We start from the raw sequence: 18,940 nt of genomic DNA, 5'->3' as shown, positions 1-18,940 counted from the left end.
GTGACTAAGGCTCTTTTGCCAATAAAAGGGACAAGGGAAGAAAACATACCAGAATCTACAAAAATATGGCTGGCAGCATCACAGCCAACTGCCCAAGCGATCATTGATGACCATGAAATCAAAAGAGAAGATGGTTGTTTCAATGCTAGCATCTTCATCCTTGTGCTAAAGAATGGTGATAAACTACAAGTTGATTAGGGGAATCATGCTTGATACAATCATAAAATTGCTTGGCAATGTGTCCCTTTTGACCACAAATTTGGCATACCACATTGCATAATTCAAAGAATTTCCATATCCTCTACTATGTTGCCCATAATTTGGGCTCTTCCTATAATCATTAACTTGTCCATAACCACCATAATTGTTATTGATGGGGGGAGTTAGGAGAATGACTCTTCCACCAAGGTTATAATTGCCATGTCCCCCTTCCTCTATCATAATTGTTTCTTCCTCTTCCTTTGCCACCTCGGTTAGCACCATAGTTATTATGGGCGAAGAGAACATTTGGGGCTGTTATTGCTTACTTGAGATGAGCCTTTCTTTCCAAACATAGCATTATGATTAAGGAAAAGTGGCCTCAACTCGACGAGTGTAGGAAATCTTATTCATCATGGATATATTCACCATAAAACTCATATATCCTTCACCCAAACTACGTATGGTATAGTAAACTTTGTCATGCTCATTTACCGGTTGTCCCACCATGACTATTAGATCAAAGATTTGCCGTAGTAGGAAATAAACTTATTTTCCTTCTTGCACTCCATTATAAATTGATGAAGCATAATATTAACAAGGGAAACTTGAGCATATGCCTCATGAACTGTATTTCATAACTCTCTTGGAGTAGAAACCTAAAAACTTGTGGACAATATCTCATTGGCCAAGGTGGAATACATCCACTTAATCAACCCTTGGTCTTGAATCATCCATTCTTCATTTGCCATATTTGGAATCATGATAATCTCTTTGAAGCCATCCACTTTAAAATACTCACAAGTCATAATGGGTGAACATTGCCATTTCCATCGACGCCTAAGAAACTTAATACGTGGATCAATAACACCCTTCCAAGTAAAATAATTGGTATCATTCAACTTAATCGCAATTTTGGGGAAGGAGATTTGAGATGAATATGGATAAAAAGGATTAAGATTGGGATTTGACACACCCTTTAGGATAGCATTAGGATAAGAGGGACTAGGAATGGGATTTGGCACACCCAATAGGCTAGCATTGAGGTTAATATTCTGATTGGGGTTTAATGGAGCATCAATAGAAGTTGAGCTAATAGGATTCATTGTAGGAAATCACGGGTACTTTTCAGCATCCATCACTATGGAGTACGAAGGAAGTAGGAAAATTCCAAGGGTGTAGTAGTAGAAGAGAGAGAGAGAGAGAGGCTCCTTAGGAGACAAGAAAAGAGGGAAGAAGAGGAAATAAATAAATAAAAAAGGAAATAGAAGGAAGAATATGATGCACTTACCTTAGATGATTAAGATGGATGTGTTGCTCTAATACCATAATAATTTCTGAGGAAGGAAGAGAGGAGGAAGGACAAAGATGAAGCCTCAAAATCCCTAATCTGCTCTCATGTGAGGGCTGCACTCTCTTTCTTTTAATAATAAGAGAAGTTCTAATAGGGCAGTACAACAAAGTCACGCAACTTGGATAATTACAAGAATGTCACTTAAGTAAGCTTAGCATAAATAACAAACATATAACAATGAAAATACATAACTAATTCAAACAATGAATTATAGAGATAAAAGACAATAGAATGTGGGTCCATAGGCATGGGATTGCTGCGATGTGAAAAGATGACATTGTCCCAGATGCTAATGATGTTCATGCCTTAATAATAACAAGAGTTTTGCTATTTTTTCGAATCCAGATAAACATGGAAATACAAAACATACAGAATTGGATCAACATTTTGTGAGAGAGAAGGTTGAAGATGAAGATCTTAAGATCAAGTAGTTGATCTCTTCACTAGGCCATTATCGACAAATAGACAATGGAAGTTAAAGACCAAATTATGCATGGTGCTTACCACACGTTTCAGGGGGCATGTTGAGAATAGTACACTAGGTCTAGATTCAGATCCATATTCAGAGCCAAATGCATGAGGCTAAGGGGTGGTCTCCTTTTGTATTAAGTTTCTTTTTGTATTGAGATTTTTCATGTAATGGGTCTCTTTATTTTAGACAGTGTAAAATATAAAAAGGAGAATAGGAGCCCACGTCCCATTATTCCTCTTGCTTGGGACATTTTGCAGCCTAGCTTTCTCTTTTCCTTTTTTATTCTCTCTCTTGGGCAGGTTCGGCACAGTTCCTGAGGCAAAGTTATCAGAACATTGATATTTCAATCCTTGGTAAATGGTAGGATCTCAATCTTTCATTAATATGTGGGCACCCTACCCTAATAAGGGCATTAACAAATAAACAACATTGATAAATGATAATAGGCTGTCATTAAAGTGGTGTCACAGAATGCATAATAAAACAAAAAACTATTACAACCACCACTAAAATCTCCTCTAGCTTGAATTCTAAATATGCCGCTGCTGGCCAACATCCTCCATTCAAAGAATTTTCTCCTCCAAATCTGACCACAAAGATGCAACTGAAGGCCTTTCAAACAATTGTATGAGATATTTGATACAAAATTCCAAGCTTTCTAGCTAAAGTTTCTTAAAATAAGTGTCTCTTTCTCTTCCACTATATGGAAAGGCATTAAATTGAATTTACTATTGCTGATTCATATACAAGAAAGGGCCTGAAAATATTGCAATATGAGCCACAAGCACCAAACTTGAGTTTCATAAGAGCATATAGCAATTTTTTGCTAGCATGCAAAAGGTGCATGAGCATTGGGGAACCCAAGAAGGATGAGCATGAGCAATTTTTTGCTAGCCCACCCTATTGTATTTTGCCCTCATCAATTGTTCGTTTATCTCATTTAATTATTGCATTTAATACCAAGAACAGCATAAGATGTGGCTAATCAAGGAAATACCGTAAAAAAGAACTTTAATCACACACATTAGTATAATTGTCATAGCCTATATCTTAATTTTTCACCAATGACAAGACATGATTAAATTTGTCGATTCAAACTTGCATTATACACAGAAACACATAGGATAAAGGACCTGAATTTTACTGCTGCTGCTGCTGTTTACTATTTCTTTCGTATGCAACCCAGCCTTTAAGAGTAGCATAATGAGGCAAAAAAACAAACATGAGCTTGTCAAACATAACTCTTTTGTCTACCTTCATGGCACCATTAGTAGCAATAGCACTTAACGATATCCCAGTTAAAAATGTGCACAATCCACAAAAAGAAACTAAAAGAAGGGACTCTCCTACGCCTGCCATGCCAACAATCCTGCAATGTGAAAAACACCATCAGGGAGCAGCAATGCTTCAAAGAAGAAGTTGAAATAAGAACAGAAGATGGACACAAAAATTTTAAAAAAAAAATCAAGATTGGACTAAGAAGAAAATAATTATGAAAGAACAGACCTAGAACTTGTCATATATCAATTACCAGACAAATGCATGTGCTTAGTGGATTTGTGAGCTTGATAAAGGTTTTTATGTCCGTGGTGTTTGGATTGACCCCATAATAAAGAAATCAATGAGATGATCTGTTTCCAAATTTTTAGGTCTCACACCAACCAATATAACAACAATAAGGCCACTACCGTTTTTCATATGGAATGACTTTTGTAGAAAACCAAGTCTCCAATTTCAACTACATATTATTACCTGCAACAAGAAACTTCATTCATTATTTGTTAAATGCATTTGTCCACACACACACACATATATATAGAGAGAGAGAGAGAGAGAATTGGGTAGGTGCTTAATGGGTTTTTTCTCTTCTGGTGTTTTTTTCGCAATTTCGACCACATAAATGTGTTGGGCATGGTTGATTTACAAGGAATCCACACCTGGATCATGCGTTTTCGATTAAAAAAATGATATTTGGAGCCTCAAAAATTTATAAAGATTTTGGACCGTTGATTTTTCAAACCTTATAAAAAATCACCCATGTGTCAGAATCGAACACTTCAAGAGCTGATCCCTATAAAATCAAGTACATAGATCACATATGTACAGTCAGAATTTAAAAATAAAACGAAAAAACCTAAAAACCTCATTTTTCTCAATGAAAATCTAGTTGAAGAAGTGTACATAGAAGCCTCACTTGGTATTAGTATCCCTGAGGGTAAAGCTCTTTATTTAGAAAAAACTCTTTATGATCCTAAACAAGCACCAAAAGCCTGGTATGACAGATTTGGTCATGTTACGATTGATATTGGTTTTCGATCTTGTTTAATTGACACTGCTTTGTTTATTAAGAATTTTGATGTAGGGATTATTATTATTATTCTCTATGTGGATGACATGATCATCACCAGAAGCGACAAATAAGGAGTTGAAAACATTAAAAAGCTTCTTAAAACTCATTTTGAAATGACTGATTTAGGTTTATTGAGATATTTCTTAGGAATTGAAGTTGCTTATTCCCCTCGAGGGCATTTGATATCTCAATCTAAATTTGTTTTTTATATTGTTTTCAGGTCTAGACTTACAGATGATAAGAAACAGGACACTCCAAAAGTTGTCAACATTAAAATGTGAATTGTTGATGGAGAACCTCTTAATGATCCCACTCCTTACAGACAGCTTATAGAAGCACTTTCCTATCTTTCTATTACTAGACCAGACATAGCACATGTTATACACACAGCTAGTCAGTTTTAGCATGCTCCCACCTCTGTTCACATGAGAGCAGCTTTACATATTATTAGATACATAAAGTCCTCTCTTTCATGAAGTCTCTTCTTGTCTGCTTTATCTTCATTATATTTAATTGCTTATACTGATGCTGACTAAAGAGGTGGTCCTAATAATCGACATTCAACCACTGGTTTTTGTGTTTTCTTAGGTGAATCTTTAATTTCGTGAAGGTGCAAAAAGCAACAGAAGGTCTCTCTCCCGTTCACTGAAGTTGAATGTCGAGTTATGGCAAACACGACAATAGAAGTAGTTTGGCTCAGACGTCAGCTTGCTGACATGGGAGTTGAAGCAACAAAAGCTTCACAAACATGCTGTGATAACAAGAGTACGATCTATATTGCAAGCAACCGAATATTTCATGAACGCACCAAACATATTGAGATGGACTATCACTATGTCAGAGAGGAATATCAACATAGGACCATTGATCTGCCATATGTTACATCAGAATATCAATTAGTAGACTTCTTCATCAAACCTCTCGTTGCTCTCATATTTCACTTCCTCTTAAACAAACTTTCGCTCATTGTACAGTAAGTTTGAGGAGGTGTGTTAAAATCTAACATGTAATACATATAATATATATATTAATAAAATAATAATATAATATATATTTATAAATATATTTTTTTATTTCTTTTCTTTTATTCTTTCTTTTTATTTGCTAGTTCATTTTGAACTAGTTAGTCAAGATCTAATTAGATGACCAACTATATAGTCGTGACTCTTAGGAAGAGCTCTTCCCACCTCACTCTCCTCTTGTATATATATGGGTGACCCCCTCCTTTGTATCTAAAATGTTTTTTAAGCATCTCTTGTGAAGAAATAAATATTTATTATTTTAGTGTGTTCTTCCATTTTTACCCTATTATGGGTTATGCTTGAGGTGACTCCAATAGACACTCTTTTTAAGGTTTCTCGTGCTTTTGTGGAAGACCACCATTTTATTACAGATGGTACATATTTTTTCTTGAAGAAAATATTGCCTTGCAAGGTCTTTTTGGGTATACGTACCCTTCGTAACCATGCCTCATTAGCTTTGCAGAACTTAGCAATATAGCCACATATTTTGAGTTCAACATTGTTCATGAACCATGCAAGAATTTTTGCATATTTGCTTTCCCAATCCTCTACCTTGGATTGATGATGTTCAATGACTTTAATTTGAGCATCTTCTTCCAACACTTTTTCTCGATTTGCTTCCAACTTAGTGAGTTTGAGTTAAGGCTCCAAAATAGAGCCCGTCACGTATCCCTAAAGCTTCTTGCCTTTGAAGTTATTTTTCATAGTGGACACCCACATCATGTAGTTGGAACCATTTAATTTGAAGGAGATACTTATTTTTTGTTCATTCTGCATTTTGACTTAATAGAAAAAAGAGAAAATATGGAAGACCACAAAAAGAGCTCATCTACCTTGAGTTTCGCAAGCACCACCAACCCACGAACACTTTCCCAAAGGACCAAGAGTACTATAGCTCTCATACCATGTAATGAAGTGGAATTACAAAAACGAAGTGCAAATGCACATACAAGTCCAAGAGACAACACAAGCACAAAGGTGCAAATGTACAAGTCCACTATGGAACAATACAAAGTGCCAACAAAGGGCAACACAAACAAGTAGAAATAAGAGGTTTATTGATAATATGCTTGGAAAAGAATTGAGAGAATAAGTATGAGAGAACCCCTATTTATACACAAAAAAGGAGGAGAGGGAGTGACCTTGGGGAGATCCCAACAACTCTATGGTCTAAAAGACCATAGAGCCCCTCAAGGAACTCCCTAATTACAAAAAAAGAAAAAAGAAAAAGAAATAATAAAAGAAGAAAAATACCATTTTTAATAAACAGTATTTATTACATGAGAAAAAATAGAAATGCCCCTATAAGGTATTTAACTATTACAAGACCAAATATATATATATATACACATATTTTAACACTCGATACTATATTGTGATGATAGAGGCACTGTGCAGCAGTACTTCCATTTCCATGAATGAACTAGCCACAATAGTATATTAAAACACAAGTCAGTAACTTTAATGGGAGCTAATTACCTCATGTCAGTAAATTGTCAAACAATAGGTCATCACCAATTTCCTTCTAGTGAACATCTGATAATTTGATTGGGTATCACAAGTTTGAGGAAGAGTTTCAACTTCTAATGGGTGGATCATATTGTTCAGAAATGCTTCTTTCATGCCTTTTAGATCTTTGTTTACATTCCTTGGAAGATAAAGGAGTCTCAGCAACATTCTTTTGTACATAATAGCTCATTTTGCATTAGGATACTTGGGCATGTTGAGGCTATATAGGTTACAAAATCTTTACAGTTTTTAATCATATAAGTAGCTAAAGGAACCAAAAAGAAAATGATCTTAATATCCGTACATGATTACACTGAGATGAAAGTAATTGGTCCCTACAAATTAACACACTTCAAAAGTTTAATTCCACAGGTTATTATAATGAATTTAAGGCAAAAGAAATAAAACAATTATGAGAAGAACAATATCAGAGACTTACACGATTCATCTGATCAGAGCATCAGTCAAAATACAGGTGATCTAAGATAATCGTGTGGCTCTAATACAGAGACTATATATGCAACTCAACAACCTAATTGCAACAAAAGAATACGATTCGCTTACCATGAAAATCGGATATAGTAGATAATTCCCAAGATGTTTTGCAAACAGGGCACAAATACACCCATTAATGTCCCAAGTTTAACTTTAGTTATCTGCGACCAGGAAGAGAACTTGTTATTTAAGATTAAACATCCATTGGCACCACATGACTAATGTTCTCCAGATAGTAAATGTGACCAAGTATGAAGAAGAAAAACATTTAGGCCACAACAACACAAATTGTTTCGTCTAGATAAAGAAATAATGCCAAATGAAACAACTAGCAATGACTTTAAAAGCATTATGGACTAAGATCTATGTAACATGGGTACTTCTGCCAGGTTCCTGTACCAATGCCATACCTATAGTTAGGAATGTGTGAAATGGCAAAAAATCATTAACACTGAATATATTATTTCAAAGGTTTTACATTCAAAAACACAGATGGAAAAACTGATAAAAAAACAAGTAGCAAAAAAAATATCTAACAATACATGAAATTTAATCGGTTTTGTTTTATAAAATGGGAGCAAAAGATTGGACATATAGTTGAAAAATAAGTTTTTGTTTCTCTTAAAAGAACACATTTTTTGCCGATTTTTTGAAAAAGATAGTTTCAGATTTTTCTTTTTTGTTTCAATGAAAAGATGGGTTTTAAACGGAGTTTTGCTAACTATGGTCGTACCATTGTACCAATGTCATACCCATACTCAAGGTTTTTAGAGGCGTGAGGAGCACTGAGGCATTTTTGCAAAATAGGAATGAGGCGAAAGCCTTGAGGCATAAGCCTCAATGTGTTTCAAGGTGTAAAGTTTAAAAAAACTCTAATGAAGATTGGATTGGATTTGATTGTAGCCATCGAGTCCAACCTAATTACATTTACCTTCAAATCAAAGAGCTAATATTAAATGTGGATATTGATAAATCTATCAGCTCGGCTTCTAATTTGGATTCAATTACGGATATGAAATCCAAAGCTCTAAACTGAATCAAATTATAATCTGATTAGATTACTCTTACCATATCTAAATCCAAATTGTGGACATCTCTATATACAGGTACAAGTCGTTGGACCTATGTTAGCTAAGTTAGATTCTCTTTGAATGATAAAAATGAGTATATAAGAAGAAATCCTGGGCCTGATCCCTCAATGACTATGTCACACGGACTCGCCTTAGAGGCCGTCACACCCGCGTCGATGCGACGCAAAGCGGGTGCAACACCCAGTGCGGCAAATATGAAATTTTGCCGCACCGGGTGCGGTCAAACAATTCTAGGTATGGTCAACCCGCATCCAGGATTATATTTGTCCAAAATGGACTCAATCAATTTTGACCGAGTCCACTTTGGTCCAAAAGAAAAAAATAAATGAAAACTGGTGGGGGGTATTAGGGCACAAATACACCCCCCCCCCCCGACCAACTAATCCTCCTCCCCCCTCCCCGACTCTTTCAATGGCGACGATGACAACGGCGACAGGTACCTTTAGTGGCTATTTTGTTTTGCCCTTAGAGCTATTGTGATATTGTGGCTCCTTGTATTTGTGGGCTTTTGTATTTGCCTATTGTGGCTCCTTGTATTCTTGGTGCTCTTTGATACCATTACATGGTATCTGAGCCTATAGGCCCTTGATTCTTGGACCCATGTTTTTGGTAATCGAGAGTGATCATGGTTTGTAGTGGATGTGAAAACTAGAAACATGTGTTAGGGTTAGGGCTTCACAAATAAAACACAAAGGAGAAGAAGAAGTTCATGTATTTCATTATGCTCAATCTTTGAGAGAACTCTCTTACATGTTAAAAAGGGTCGACCCCTTTCGAGTACATCAAAAGAAAAGATAAAAAGATGAGTATACCCCCTTTACTATAAGGTATGTAAATAATAACTTTATAAACTTACTTTACGCATGTTTATACTACTTTATATTTCATATACTTTCAATACTCTCGTTCAAACTTAGAAGGATGTAAGGGAATCATTTCAAGTTTGAAAAGGAAAGAACTAAAATGCAAAGGGGGAAAGACTTTTTGTAAACACATCTGATTCCTTGAGCTGACATGCTCCAAAGCTATAATCCCATCTTCATAAGCCCTCCTTGTATAATGGCAATCTATTTCAATGTGTTTAGTGCGCTCATGAAATACTGAATTCTTGGCAATATGAATAGCACTCATATTGTCATAATATAAGTGAGTTTTCTTATCACATGAAATTCTTAATTCCTTCAATAGTCATCTTATCCAAATAATCTCAGCCACAGCAGCAGTGGACGAAGCAACCCTTTACTTTTTCTTGCTCTTCCACGAGATTAAAGAGCTTCCAAGAAAGACACAAAACCCTTTAGTGAAAAGTTGATCTCTAGTGGACCCTCCAAAATCAGCATTACAAAAAGCTCTCAACTCTTTACTAGATGAAGACGAGAAAAACATGACATAGTGTATAGAGTTTCTGATATACTTGATGATCCTGAGTACAGCTGCCAAATGAACTGATCTGAGGGCACTCATAAACGGACTACCTATATGAACTGCATATGTTATATAGGGCCTAGATATAGTCAAATATATAAGCCTCCCAACTAATTGCCTATATACTACAGGATCTTCTAGCTTCACTCCATATGTAACCTTCATCTTCGAATTAGCCTCCACGGGAGAATTTACTCTTTTTGAATCGTCAGCTAATTTGGATTTTACAACCAAATTTGTAGCATATTTATGTTGAGACAAGTACAGTCCCCTTGAAGAGTATGTTATCTCAAGAACAAGAAAGTACTTCAAGCACCCTAAGTCTTTCATCTCAAACATGTTAGCCGGTCTCTTTTTTGTTTCTTCAACCTTCTTTATGTTATCTCCTGTGAGTATCATATCATCGACATAAAGAAGCAATATACATCTCTCAAGTGCAGAGGAAGAAACAAACAAAGCAGAATCACGGTGACTCTGCACAAAGCCTAGTGATCTCACTGCCGAACTGAATTTCTCAAACCAAGCTCAAGGTGCTTGTTTGAGTCCATATAGAGCTCTGCGAAGTCTGCAAACTCTAACTTCTGGATCTAAGTATCCTTGTGCTAGTTCCATATACACTTCCGCCTGCAAATCTCCATTCAAAAATAAATTCTTGACATCCAACTGCCAAAGATCCCACTGCAGAACTGCAACTATTGCTAGAAGTATACGAATTGTGGTCATATGAGCCACAGGGGTAAAAGTTTCTACAAAATCAATTCCAAAACGCTGACTGTACCGCTTAGCTACCAATCAGGCTTTATACCTGACCCATTTGCATTTGTTTTAATCTTATACACCCATTTGCTACCAATGATATTTTTCTTTAGAGGAGGTTTTACTAATTCTCATGTCCGCATTCTTTCAAGTGCATTCATTTCATCAACTATGGCTCTTTGCCACACATCTGATGCAGAGCAGGATGGACCTAGGTCCATACAGTCTGACCCAGGCAGCGGACCCGATTTGCATGAAGGGATTGAGGATCGAACCCATGCAGTGGATCCGATCCAGAACGCGGTACCGAGACGTGGGGAAGTGGTTCCCTTGCGTACCTACTCCAGAAGAGTAAGAGACACTCTAACCCGGACGACCCAGATCTGGCAAGAATAAGACCTGGATCCCGTCCCAAGTCCATGATTGGACCCGCAACCCGGATCCGCCAGCTGATTATTTAAAACCCTCTCATAGGGTTTCGTAAAGAACACAAAAGATTGAATCCTGAGCAGCCGCTTGTTTTCTTTTCAACACTGTTACTTTTCCCTTATGCATATTTCCTTTACATTGTTATTCCATTTACTGTTCAGTCACTATTCGTTGTTCCTTGGATTTACTGTTACAATCTAATAAAAAGAAAGGCCCACCGATTATTGGTGGGGTATTCTTTCTCATTCTGTGTATCACACCATCTGGAAGGAACAACCTTCCCTTTCAGTCGACGGTGCTTTCACAACCGACACCTCCACTACATCAAATTTGGTATCAGAGCTACAGCGTCCTCCTTCGGCAGCAGCATGGCTCAAGAGGCGAGGGACGATCCGGCACGCGGCAAGGAAAGGGAGGAGATCGATACCGAAGACCCTATGATGCGCATGATGGAAATGATGACAAAAATGCAAGAGAATATGTTGCGCATGAACAAAGAAATGGCAGGGATCACAAAGAGGTTGGATGGGATTGACGGTCGGCTCGTCGCCATAGATTCGCCAGCAGGGTCGAACCCGACGGCAACCCAACAAGTGGGTAACACAGTGGGCGACGGTGCAGTAGACATCGTCACGGCTGCAACGATCGACCCAGCACAATTGGGTCATCAGCTTGCGGTACTGCTGGAGGGCGTTGGGGAAGGTCTGAGCAGAACTACCAGCTGAGAGGCGCTCCAGCAAGGTACGTCTATGCTGAACCCTGGCACGACTGCGACGCATCCGACCCCAGGGCCTATTGGAGACCCTTCCATCATCGGCGCGAATACGTAGGTCTAGCACCGACCCACGCAACAGGGGCTACATGCCAGACCTGGCCTGCGTGGCCCGAGTGTGACTCCGGATCAGACCGCAGGCGCGCCAGCGTCAGCTCGGGCCAGGGTGGGTCTATTGGTCCTCCCCGCGCCCGCGCGTGGGAGTTCGGTCGCAGTCCGTTCGCAAGCTAAGGGGATCGATCCCCTGTGGTTCGGACCTGACCCCTTAGGGTCCGGTCAAGAACCCATATTAATCGGGTCTAGACCCGATTACCGAGGACCACCGTATGGGTTCTCGGAAGCGGGTCCGGATCTTGCAACCACATACCCAACCTACCCAGTTGGGTTTGGTTCGCAGTTCGCTCTGAATCCGACCCAACCCATTAATTTTGAACCCCAAAATGGATCCTATACTGACCCAAACTTGTATCGGACCCGAACGAAGCTCCAGTTTGATTTTGAGTCGGGTAAAAACCAGACCCATAATCGTATGGATCCTGGATCGAGTTCAAACCAAGCCTTTTACCCCCACAACTTGATCCCCGATCCAACCTATCCAAATCTGGGTCCGACGAATAGTTTAGGATTAGCCCTGATCCATATCCAGTCGGGCGAATCATCCCAATCTCATACCAACCCAACCCGACACCCGAACTCAAACCAACCCATTAACCCCTTACCGATCCAAAACCAGATCCAACACCCTTGTCATAACCCAAACCCGTATTACCCCGTTCCTACCCACTTAGAGCCTGAGACCCAACAAACTTGTCCGCCTTTAGTAGGACCTCCTTACATCCCAATGCAACAGCGTCAGCCACAGATGGCCCCCACCCGCGGGCAAGCCATGTCATGGCAGATTCAGCAGGGACCGGCACGACCTGAGCGCCGACCACCCATCGGTGGAGTTCGTCAGCACCAGCATCCAGGCGAGCAGTACCGCACCGAGGGCGATGAAGCAGTATGTGACGACGATGCTTTCTGGAACGAGTATCCTACAGGAATACCAGAGAACCCCTCCACTTATGGGGTGAAGCTGGATCTTCTGGATTTTGTGGGGCGGTTCGATGCAAAGCAGTTCTTCGGCTGGTCTTATGTTGTGCAGTTCGTTTTCGACTACCACACCATCGCTGAGCACCGTCGTGTCTCTCTAGCGTCTACTCGGCTGAGAGGGCTGAGAGGCCTAGCACAGACATGGTGGGTGGAGAGCGGCAGGGACTCGAGCGCGTACAGTCGTGGGAGGAGATGCTGAGATTGATGTAGTCAAAATTCGTGGCTTCAGATCACGCCGAGAGAGCTTACAAGGAGTACATAACCCTGCGTCAAGGCACCCGATCTGTGGCAAGGTACACTGCTTAGTTCCATCGTCTTTCCCTACGTGTGCAGATCGAGGAAACCGGTCGCCAGCAGGTCACGAGGTATATTTATGGTCTTCGTCCTGCTATTTCTGATGATTTTAGTTGTATCATAGTTGAGACATTAGATCAGGCAAGCAGTTATACCATGAATGTCGAGGAAAAGTTGAAAAGGAGGCAGGAATATAGGACCGCCCGTAGTGAACCATCCAGTCAACCTAAGTCTAGTTTCCCAACTAGGGGAGCAAACTCTCTTAGAAAGGAGGACTCAAAGCCTAGAGCAGACATTAACAAACCTGACCAGTCAAGACCAGCCTTCCATACCCGGTCCAAAGCCAAACCTTGTGAGTCGACCATTTGTTGTTTTAGGTGTCAGAAGTTAGGACAATGTGGCGTCTAAGTGTCCCACTGTGAGCAAGAACACCCATCTTATTGAAGGTATTGTGGAATCAGCATCAGAGAGTGAGAGTGAGTCTTTGGTCGAGGATGAGGATGAGAGAAAAGTCGTAGAGTTCAACGGCAACGTCGAAAAATTATTGTCTATCCGTCATGTTCTGACTGCACCCCGCGAGTCGACCCCTGCAAAATGGTTGTGAAACAACATTTTTAGAACTCGGTGCAACTGTGAGGGTCACGTATGTAATGTTATTATCGGCACCGGTGCTTGTGAGAATATGGTGTCCGAGAGCGTTGTATCTACCTTGAACCTGAAAACCGAGAAACTGTCCCAACCATACAAGATGGCGTGGTTCAATAAAGGTAACGAGGTTCCCATCACCCAGCGTTGTTTAGTTGGATTCTCCATGGGGGAGCATTACCACCACGAGGTGTGGTGTGATGTAGCCCCCATGAGTGTGTGTCACATTCTTTAGGGTCGTCCTTAGCAGTTTGATTGCAAAACCATTCACGATGGGCGCAAGAACACATACTCCTTCCTTTTTAAGGGTCATAAGATCGTCCTTCTCCCTATCAAAGAGACCGATTTTCCCACCGTGGATAAGCATGAGCGAGTCCCCAGGCTCGCGGACCTCTCGTATCGGCCCTTCTTGAACCATTGTCAGGAAGACGGCTATTGTTATGCCCTGGTGGCAAAGTCGTTGATGAGTTCGTCTGTGTCCATTCCTACGGACGTTGCCCCTCTTATAGAGGAGTTTCGCGACATTATGCCAGATGACTTGCCTGATGGATTGCCTTCCACGAGGGTAGTCCAGCACGCCATTGATTTTGTGCCGAGATCAAGTCTCCCCAACCTCCCGGCATATCGCATGAACCCATCCGAGCATGCCGAGTTATTGAGGCAGATTCAGGAGTTACTGCAAAAGGGCTTTATTCGCGAGAGTGTTAGCCCTTGTGCAGTACCCGCCCTGCTCACTCCTAAGAAAGATGGGTCCATGCGCATGTGTGTTGATAGTCGTGTCATCAATTGCATCACGGTCAACTACTATTTTCCCATCCCCCGTTTGGATGATATGTTTGACATGTTATCTAGTGCCTCCATTTTCTCCAAAATAGATTTAAAAAGCGAGTATCACCATATTCGTATACGGGAGGGGGATTAGTGGAAAACGGCATTCAAGACACGTGATGGGTTGTATAAGTGGTCAGTCATGCCATTTGGGTTATCTAATGCCCCAAGTACTTTCATGAACATGATGACCCAAGTTTGTCGTTGTCTATTTCGATGATATTTTGATTTAGAGTTCGTCTTTGTCTGATCATTTGAGTCACATGCATCAGGTCTTAGAAATTTTGAGGAGAGAAAAATTGTATGTCAATGCAAAAAAGTGTGAGTTCATGACGTCCGGTGTCGTATTTCTGGGTTTTATAGTGTCTTCTGATGGAGTTAAAGCAGATCCTGCGATCGTAGATTGGACTATCCCAAAGACTATCAGAAAGATCCGTAGTTTCCACGGGTTAGCTACTTTTTACCGTCGTTTTGTGCGAAATTTCAATACCCTCATAGGCCCTATCATAGAATGCATAAGAGGTACTAGTTTCCATTGGACGTCTGCCGCGGGAAAAGCATTTACGGTCATCAAAGAAAGAATGACTAGTGCCCCTATCTTAGCTCTTCCGGATTTCAATGCAGTCTTTGAGGTTGAGTGTGATGCCTCTAAAGTGGGAATTGGCGCCGTCTTGAGTCAGAACTGCCGACCTGTTGCTTTCTTTAGTGAGAACCTGACTCAGGTCAGGAGCCAGTATTCGACTTATGATGTTGAGTTCTATGTCGTTGTACAAGCCCTTCATTATTGGAGGCATTATCTCATTTATAAGGAGTTTGTCTTGTACACGGATCATGAGGCATTAAAGTACCTGAATAGTCAAAATAAGCTAAGTGCTCGTCATGCCAAATGGGTCAACTTCTTGCAAGAATACACCTTCACGATTCGTCATCAATCGGGTACTCTGAACAAGGTGGTTGACGCTCTTAGTAGGAAAAGCAGCCTTCTGATGACCATGTTAGTGCAGGTCATTGGGTTCGAGCAATGCAAGGAGTTATACCCGACGGACCCTAATTTCCAGCAAGTCTGGGAAGGGTGCATCTCCTCAGATCGCACCATCGACCACCGTTTTAATATTCATAATGGTTACCTCTTTCATGGGAACAAGTTATGTGTGCCTGATTTCTCCCTTAGGCTTCAATTGATTTTCGAATGACATGAAGGAGGATTAGCCGGGCATTTTGGACATGATAAGGCGTTCGCTCGGTTAGATGAACGATACTTTTGGCCCAAAATGTGCAAAGATGTTGTCAAGTTCATTCAAGGTTGTCATGTGTGTCAAGTGTCCAAGGGTCATCGTCAGAATAGTGGTTTGTATACTCTGTTACCCATTCCTGAGCAATCGTGAGAGCACGTGTCCATGGATTTTATCGTGGGCCTTCCCAGAACTCCACGTCGTTTTGATTCAATTTTAGTCGTTGTTGACCGGTTCTCCAAAATGGCTATTTTTGTCCCGTGTAAGCGAACCACTGACGCCTCTTTAGTAGTTTCCTATTACTTCAAGGACGTCGCCCGCTTCCATGGGTTACCCTGCACGATCACCTCCGATCGTGACATGCGCTTTATGAGCCATTTTTGGAAATCGTTATGGGCTTTATTGAAGACCAAGCTTCAGTTCAGTAGTGCATATCACCCTCAAACAGATGGTCAAACCGAAGTTGTCAACCGCACCTTAGGAAACTTGTTACGGAGTCTAGTAGGGGAGAATGTCAAAACTTGGGACCTCGTATTGCCTCAAGCCGAGTTCGTATATAACAATTCCATCAACAGGTCTACAGGCAAGTCCCTGTTCCAAGTGGTTTATGGTCTTTCCAAGTGGTTTATGGTTGGTCACCCACCCATGTAGTAGACCTAGCACCTGTATCTAGCATTCCAGACCCAGCTCCAGTCGCATTTGACGCCGTCGAGTACATGTGTGATATCCACAGGCAGGTCCGAGCCAAACTTGTTGAGAGCTACGAATCCTACAAGACTTTCGTCGACCAAGGTCGTAGTGACGTCCAATTTCAAGTCGGTCAGCTAGTATGGGTTTACCTGCGTCCAGAGCGTTTTCCAGTAGGCACCTACAGCAAGTTGAGTCCTAAGAAGTATGGCCCATTCAAGGTTCTTCGACGATTGGGCCCGAATGCCTACCTCCTTGAGCTGCCCGATGATTGACATATTTCGCCTATTTTCAATGTGTCTGATCTTTATGATTACTGCAGAGACTACAAGTCGTCAGAGACGACTTCTTCCCAACCAGGGGAGAATGATGTAGAGCAGGATGGACCCAGGTCCATACAGTCTGACCCAGGCAGCAAACCCGATTTGCATGAAGGGATTGAGGATCGGACCCATGCAGTGGATCTGATCCAGAACGCGGTACCGAGACGTGGGGAAGTGGTTCCCTTGCGTACCTACTCCATAAGAGTACGAGGCACTCCGACCCGGACGACCTAGATCCGGCAAGAAGAAGACCCGGGTCCATGACTGGACCTGCGACCCGGATCCGCCAGCTGATTATTTAAAACCCTCTCCTATGGTTTCGTAAAGAACACAGAAGATTGAATCTTGAGCAGCCGCTTGTTTTCTTTTCAACAATGTTACTTTTCCCTTTTGCATATTTCCTTTACATTGTTATTCCACTTACTGTTCAGTCACTATTCGTTGTTCCTTGGATTTACTATTATAATCTAATAAAAAGCAAGGCCCACTGATATTGGTGGGGTGTTCTTTCTCATTCTTGTGTATCACACCATCCGGAAGGAGCAGCCTTCCCTTTCAGTCGACGGTGCTTTCACAGCCGACACCTCCACTGCATCAACATCCTTTCGTGTTGCCATTGCATAGGACTCGGGCTCAACATAGGAATGGATCAAGGCTAAGAAGCATGATGATGAGGAGCAAAAGACTCGTGACACAAAACAAGACGGAAGTACAGAAAGTCTAGAACTTTTACGTACCTCAGAAGACGTGGAAAAAGAGGAAGATGGTAACTCTCAGTTTTGTTGTTGTTGCCCCGGATCAGTTGTCATATGAATGGAATCAAGATTGGCCTATTCACTTTCCTGCTCTTCTACTTAATAAAAAAATGAAATTTCAATCACTCCTTCACGTCTCCTTGAGTAGGCCCGATTAAACCTATCTTCTCTAGCCAGAACTTGCTCTCCTTCACTCTCTATTCTCTTTCTCCCACCTTCCCTTTGAATGGAAACAAAAATGACAAGTCAGTTTCATTTTCTAACTTTTCTCCGTACTGACTAAAGTATATCACATTCTCTTGAAAAACAACATACCTAGTGAAAAGAAGTCGTCAGTCATATCGGGGTTGGGTTTGGAGATCCAGACCCAACTCAAATTCATTATGTCACATGTTCATTAATGGCTTACTTGTATTTAGTCTATTGTGTAGAGGGTATTTTAGTACCCTAATATTTATACTACAAATACTTAAAGAAAAGCAACACACGAGATCCCTATTGAGGGTTTTTCAGCAGCATACGTTCTCCCCTCCATTCTCTCTTTATTCTTGTGGCTGAACCTCAGAACCTTCAATCTCTAACATGGTATCAGAGCCGCAGATCCAACATTGAAGTCGTGATCCCCTTGGTTCATCAAAATCTAATTTCTCGTCCTCTTCTAAGGTATCTTTCTATTCCATCTCAAATCCCCTTTCGGGTTTTTTTCTTCTTACCAATTTTATCAACTCCTTTTTCATTTCTTAGTTTTTAAATTCAATCTTGGATTGGTTAGACGTACCTTATTTTCTTTCCTTCGATTATCAGTTTTCCTTTTCACTGTCGTTCTAATCTGAACATGATCTTTCACAAACAAGATTCTTGATAACCGCATAAGATCAGTTTTGATCTAGGCGTGATTTCCAAATTGAAAGGATCACGTCAAAGTTTTCTTTTTCTGATTTCCAAAATAGATGCAAAGCCAAACTTTGATCTGGGCATAATCTCCTCTTCCTTTCATTAATTGTAATTCTCTTTGTTGATCAATCTCTTGAATCTCTTTTATCTTTCCTCTTAATTCAAAAAAAATTTGTCATTTTCAAAGTGACGTGCTCAATACTGATTGAGTCTTATTCGAAACAGATTTTACAGCAAAATTTGTTTTACTGCATCTGGTTTGCAAATCGTCTGGATTTAAAAAAAAAGGTGAAGCAGAATTTATTTAGAATCTAATT

The 18,940-nt window shown here is 40.5% G+C and overlaps 1 protein-coding gene across 2 annotated transcripts in view; it reads right to left on the bottom strand.

Moving 5' to 3' along the window:
* Positions 1 to 18,940, bottom strand: part of LOC149834365 (cation-chloride cotransporter 1-like) — a 95,587-nt gene that overhangs the window by 54,205 nt on the left and 22,442 nt on the right. For both annotated transcript variants that reach the window (XM_090011361.1, XM_090011362.1), the window contains exons 4-5: positions 7,470 to 7,561; positions 3,279 to 3,393 (exon numbers count right to left, since the gene is read on the bottom strand). In XM_090011361.1, the coding sequence (XP_089867487.1) occupies positions 3,279 to 3,393; positions 7,470 to 7,561 (207 nt within the window). The remainder of the gene's footprint in view (positions 1 to 3,278; positions 3,394 to 7,469; positions 7,562 to 18,940) is intronic.

Source organism: Nuphar pumila, chromosome 6 (genome assembly GCF_984573655.1).
Source record: "Nuphar pumila chromosome 6, dmNupPumi1.hap1.1, whole genome shotgun sequence".
Taxonomy (NCBI): Eukaryota; Viridiplantae; Streptophyta; class Magnoliopsida; order Nymphaeales; family Nymphaeaceae; genus Nuphar; species Nuphar pumila.
Note: the sequence above shows the minus strand (reverse complement) of the source record. Positions and strands in the feature narration are given on the sequence as shown.